Raw genomic sequence first — 6,607 nt, 5'->3', positions numbered from 1 at the left:
TGTATGGTCATTTACACAAGGAGGAGAGCTACAGTAGATCAACTGTGTCACAAACTGGAGGTCACTTCAGCTCTACTTAACGGTTTACTATCAATGCCTGTTTTGCATTCTGTGCTTTACATTCACTTTCAGTTCCACAAGAATCCGATCCCTCTGACCTTGACTTCTGTGCAGCCAGCAATCTACATGGCAAAGCAGATTACTTTATAAACCACAACATGGAAGAAGCTAAAGCTGCATTTCAGACACTGTTGGACATGAACAGCATCTGTCACCCAGACAAATCATCTTTAGCGTGTTTTATCATTACTCAGCTGAGCAGCTTCTTGGTATTCAGTGCTGAAATTACACATTTGGTCAAAAGTGAGTGAAGACCAGAATCAAACTTTCTCATGGCTTGTTTTACCAAAGAAAATACCATGGGATGATGTGAGTTGCTGAAAAAAATGAAAAACAGGCGTGAAACCCAGTATCATAGTGTTGGTTACCAAACAACCCTTTCACAACATGTTTGAATTTTGTACTCTTTTAACTGTATTACTAGATTGACAGAAAAAGAGCAGCGGTAAAGCAGTAAAAGAAATGGCAAAGATATGTTAATTAGTGTGTATTTGTGACACATCACAAACAACCATAATCCGTAATAAAGAAAATACGAATAGGAACGTAATTTTGCAAGACATTGTTACATGTAGTTTTATGCAGCTAGAGTATCTTCAAATTGCATGTTTAAATTAATTCACGATTCAAAAAATAAACACTAACTTTTATGCAAATATTGAAGAAACAAGAACGTACTTTATGTGTGTAGATGCTGCTTATTCTCTTTGTCCTTTTTTTCAAATAAGGATGACACTATATGAATGTTTTTAGATTTTATACACTAACATTCAAAACTTTGGGGTCGCTTAGAAATGCTCTTATTTTTGAAAGAAAGGCAGTTTTTTTCCAGTTAATATAACATTAAATGAATGAGAAATACAGTCGAGACATTGTTAATGTGGTGAATGACTATTCTAGCTGGAATATCTACATAGGGGTACAGAGGCCCATGCATGTATGTATATATGCTTGTATATAGTGCATCAAGAGGCATGTAGTTAACGTTTTCAACCTCTTTTTTCTCACCATTCCCCTCCCTCACTCTTGGCCTTCATAAGGCTGTATTAATTACATGGTAGTGTGGCCAGTTTCAAGGCAATCCAGTCCTTTACACCCACGTGTCACCAGCCTCTAACACATACATCATTGCCATATAAAATTGGAACTGGATGAGCACAAAGTAATTGGATGTTTCCATCTGTTCGCATCAGTAAATTCTCATGCAGTGTTAAGGGAAAAGGTTGGACAACAGAGAGTTGTCAAACTGTATAACAGTACAAATTCAGTCACTTGAATCCAGCATGCATGGAGCTTGCTGCTGTGCTATGGCCGCATAAGAGTTCTGTAAAGCCTGTGATGATATTACATTAGCATTGTTTGGATGTAACAGAGTCATCACCATTATCCAGGCAGGCAGAATGACAGCACAGAGCAGACTAAGGATGCCTTTGTGCTCCCATGTTACTCTATCATATCCTGCTTTAATATGTGAGCGTGATGCTGAACATTTTGAGGAACAGAGTGAAAACAGCGGTAGTTGGTGTCCAGCATGTTGACATAGTCGAAGTCAGTGAAGATTGCCAGCAATTTCTTGATTCCAAAAGGCATTGCTCCAATCACAGCAACACCAGCCTCCTCACACATACTGACTCTGGGAAATTGGCTGCAGCACAGAAGCTTTTACGGGCTCTGGCAGAGGAGTCTGGACCTGGTGAATGTCTGATAAGGCTGATTTAAATGAGACTGCATTCTCTTCTGTTTTGATTACAGGAATTATAAATATCAACAGTGACCCTGCTCGTGATGCAGCCCTAAATTAATATATTGCAGCTATCAGAACAATGCAGGCTGTCGAGTTTCAGCGCAACTCAATGATGCCCTCAAGTGGCTTCAGTCAGGCAGCTGCGGCGGCCACGACAACCATATCATTGCAGATATTTATGTTTATGCCGTTGTGTTAGGGTTTGAATTAAGTTTGTTCCCACTCAAAATTGATGCTCATTACTAACCTCTGCCTGCTGGTTTCTTGCTCTGTGCCAGATGGAGAACGGAGGATCGAGTATGATATGCATGTCTGTTGATGACATGAAAAATCACAAGAAATTCTTAAAAGTATAGAGCAAAAGAGCTTCAAAGCTTGACCATTATTATAGCTGAAAAAAAAAATAACTTAAATTCCACTTCAATGAAAAAATAACAACAAAAAACAACAGGCATTCTTATAAAACATAAGTTTTTGCAGTCATATGAAATCCTGAAACACATACATATCTTTTCTAATTGGACTTCCAAAGGGGGCACTTGTTCTTTTTAAGTCTCAGATATGCATTGCATTCATGCTGTACACCAATGGACCCCATTACCCACTAGGCAACAGGCCTGCCTTTGTGTCTTTGACTACATCAAAATAATTGCTTTCCTCTGTGGGTAATTCAGTGTTGCTGCACAGCAGTAATTCTGGGTTCATTCGGTAAAACAGGCATACACGTTGACACGTTTGATACGTAAATGGTTTTTCTTTTTCTCTGTAACTGAGGCTGCATTTAGATACCCCCTAACCCCCATCTAACTCAGATGGCCTTTCATCTTCATTGGATGCTGCACATTTAACATCTATTGGTTGCATCCTCTGACTAATGGAATGTTTGACTAGAGACAGCTCTCAGTCAGCTCCACTACACTTTACTGAGGTGGCCATGTGAGCATAATGAATTAGCACGTGAATGAAAAACGTCAATACAGAGACGTCATACCGCTATGAAGCCAGTGACTAATGAATGACAACAATTAGATGCACTATGATACGATCTGTCATCTGAGTACATTTAGAGACTTTCCGATCCATTAGCTACAGATTTAATAAAATTAATTTGTGTGTTGAGTTCCTTTTTCCAGAAAAGTTTTTGTGCACAGAGACAGCAGAGCAAAACTGCATGTATTAAAAATAAAAGCACTGAAAGAGATGAGTGGCTCTTACTGATCTGAAATAAACAGTTCAGCTTAGATTTTCTGATGTATTACACTGAAAGCTTGTATGTCAAAAGTGCAACTTATTAATTTATATTCAAAGGGCATTTTATGTGCAGTTGTACAACACAGTACATATTTTAAATATTGTCTTTTGACATGTAAAGTTCTATGTTTGAGTCAGGGAATGAATTTAAACTTAGATTATTCTGCTTTTCACATTTGTGGACACATTGACAGCAAACTGTTCAGTTGATGAGCAAAGCTTTTTGAGGATTCATTTGCTTTGTTATGTAATCAAACATATCGATTACAACAAACTAATATAAATATGCCATTAACTTTTTTGGAAACTTATTCTTATCAGGGATTTCAGACATAATGTATTTTGTTGCTTTTTTCATGTGAGATCAATACAATTTCCTCAATATTACATACTGAAATCTTCATGAAAACTGCAGAAATGTAACCATCAGGGATTTAATTTAATGATTCGGAAAGCTTTACTTTTTAAACAGAATGTATTCATTAAGAAATACACAGAATACAGATTTCTATAATTCACAGAAAACACTTGTATTCGCCAATAGAGTAAATAACAATGGAAATCAAAACAAAAAAACAAGTACATAAATTACAGCATTCAGTAACCTTTCCTCTTAATAAATTCAAGAAATGAAAGTCAATGAAAATTACTGGCACCAGAATCCATAGCTGCCATTGAATATGTTTTTTTTCTGTCTCTTGACATGTACATGTGCATGTTGGATCATTTCAGAATTTAAATTTCTCGCAAATGTTGTCATGTTGACAAATGGTGTTGCCTCACAATAACCACAGCAGCCACTTTCATTTGCACTGTTTTCTTTGACTGCTAGCCTTTGCTTATTAAAAGATGCACGATGATATGCTGAGAGACAGAAAAAAAGTCTATGGCAGCTGCAGATGCTCAGCTGCAGAAAAAACTGACAAACCCAGATCCACTGACATTTCCAGCAAGAACAATTTGCCCTGTAATTCTAAAAGAGGCTTTTATTGTCCCCAGACTGCAGAAACTCTTGATTGGTGTCTACAGTCTTTGTGGGTACAGTACTCTTGAAAATCTACTGTAGAGTGTCAACACCTCCCCACCCCTCCCCCCCCCCCCAATTGTTATCACATTGATTCAGTCCATAGGAGGCCTAGTAATGACTAAATGGTGCAGTCTCCTTCAACTCATGGTACCCCTGGTGGTTTGGCTCTGTAAAGAGATAGAGAGGGCAGTTAGGGCTAGGAAATACCACACATCTATCTCTTCTACATTAGCCATTGCTTTTTAAAGACTCTTTTAGAAATATAGGTGCTTCCATTTTGTTTCATACAGATAGAAGAAAAGCAGCACAGTTGTAAACGGTACAGAGAAACAATTGTATTTTAATTTAGATTCGCTGCCTACAGTTGCAAATGTTTTTCAGACTGCTTCCTGAAGTCCTTTTGAATATGACCTTATTCTGTATTCAGTGAGTGCTGCTAATGCTGTCCTATATGTAAGGCGCTTGTTATTCATTTTCAGAACCTGTGTCTGTAGTCTGGAGGTCACTTTATAATTTTCTGTACATCCCAAATGATGTAGACGAAAATAGCCACTAGCAGAATGCGTTTGAGTGTGTAGATAAGTGTTACAGTACCCAGACTCATATTCTCTTCCACCAGAGGCCTCTTCTCGCTGCAGTTCACCACTCTTCCCTGTGCCGCTCCCAGGATCGTCATGATGTCCACTAAATTTAGCTTCCCTTCTTCCTTGGCCTCCTCTACTTCCTCTGTGAGCTCCATCGCAGCCTCTTCACGCTCCTCCATCTCTTCTTGGGTCAGCATTGCGTTTAAACCCTGCCCTGCAGTTGCGTTGCCCACCTGTGGCGGCGCCAGAGAGCACAAAGCCCTCACCTGCCCATAGGACTTCAGGTGAGCGACGTTGGCACGCAAGAAAAGCAGGAGGACATTGAGGTCATTCAGCGGGCAGCCCAGCTTTCGGCGGTTCATAAGATCCAGAGCTGGGAGGACCTCATACACAGAGATGAAGGTGGTGTCCCAAACGAAGAGTCGGATGAGGCTGAAGAGGACAATGGGTGCCAGCAGGACATAGATGGCACCGTTGACCACGCTTATCACCTGAAACACCAACTGGCCAATCATTTTACACTGAACCAGTTCAGGAACCCAGTTCTGATCGCGCAGCATGCCTGTGCGGACAAAGCAGCTGAATTCATCCTGCAGGAAGGCAGAGAGATGGAAGTAGGCGAGGTAGAGGCAGGCAGCAGTCATGAAGGTCAGGAGAAGGAAGCCCCGCAAGAAAAGCATGCTAACAAGGAAGTAGGAGTTTTGTTTGCACTGCATGTATCTCTCCAGAAGGGGATACTCAAAGTATCGCTTCTTCTTAGCCCTGTAATCAGACAAGCAGAAGAAACAGCCATGTTCATGTTCATACAGCTACACACATTCCCACATGGAAGTCTGTCAACACAACCACAGTCTTCTACTTTTGGCTACGAGAAGCTGCCCACCACAAACCCCCACAACACTGAGATGGTTGGAGGTTAAGAGCCTTGCTCAAGAGTATACAAGGGTGGTTGCAGAGGGAGATGAAAGCACTGCTCTTCACTTTCCCAAACTGTATTTCCCCAACTTATCAAGAGATGCAAACTGATGGTATAACCTCACTTCTGCAACGTTTGGGCATTATTTCTCACTGGCAAATCATCTTTATTTGCTGCTGCAATGATCTATTTTTCTACAGGAATCATTAAAGATTCATTCAGCGAGGTGCATTGTAGTCTGGAGGCGAATCACAGTCGTGACATCAGGTTACCCAAAACATGAACACGGTTATTGAAGTGTTTCATTTAACAGTGATAAACATCAGCGAATATTTGTGGCACAACCAAGCAGTCCTGCGGTTCTTACCTCTGCAGCTCGGCCTGAAATGTGAGTGGGTTCATCGTGTTCTGGCGCATATCCAGAATGCTTTGGGCCAGTCGAATTGAGCGGTTGTACGACTTGTCTAGTTCGTCAATTATGAAGAGCAGGTCTGAGCCCAGCGTGGGCATGACGAGCTGGCGCCAGATCAGAGCCGGTAGGTACATCAACACAGCCATCGCCAAAAGAGAGTAAGGAAACATCTGGACAATGTGAGAGAAATAGAACAGAAAGAAGACACAGTTTGAGGGAAATTGAAGACAAAGCAGCAGAAAATAGTTGACTCTGGTGTGTCACAGGAAAAGTGGCTTTATAACTGAGTATTGCAAATGAAGAAGCACAAATCTCTGCTTAAACCTACTCTCCTGTTTGTCACAGTTCCTTCACTGTCAGCTGCACAGGCTCTGATATTCTTTTAGGGGGAAAAAAACAGTTGTCTGCTTCTTATTAAAGGTCTAAACTGACATTTTCAACTCAGGTTTTGCAAGTTACACTTAGGAGGAAAAATTTTCAGCATATGTCTGCCAGCAGTTTGTCACTCGGAGGGAATAACAAGTCAAGGGAGCCTGATCAGAATCTTTAAACT

The 6,607-nt window shown here is 40.5% G+C and overlaps 1 protein-coding gene across 1 annotated transcript in view; it reads right to left on the bottom strand.

The window, feature by feature from the left end:
- Nucleotides 1-330: 330 nt before the first annotated feature.
- The window catches only part of LOC111568198 (pbx/knotted 1 homeobox 2), a 140,333-nt gene continuing 134,056 nt past the window's right edge, over nucleotides 331-6,607 (bottom strand). Inside the window, 4 exon segments of the mRNA XM_023269717.3 lie at nucleotides 331-1,782; nucleotides 1,784-1,810; nucleotides 4,666-5,488; nucleotides 6,010-6,224. Of these exon segments, the coding sequence (XP_023125485.2) occupies nucleotides 1,564-1,782; nucleotides 1,784-1,810; nucleotides 4,666-5,488; nucleotides 6,010-6,224 (1,284 nt within the window). The 3' untranslated portion in view covers nucleotides 331-1,563.

This window comes from Amphiprion ocellaris, chromosome 14 (genome assembly GCF_022539595.1).
Source record: "Amphiprion ocellaris isolate individual 3 ecotype Okinawa chromosome 14, ASM2253959v1, whole genome shotgun sequence".
NCBI classification, from domain to species: Eukaryota; Metazoa; Chordata; class Actinopteri; family Pomacentridae; genus Amphiprion; species Amphiprion ocellaris.
This window is presented reverse-complemented; position numbering and strand designations above follow the sequence as displayed.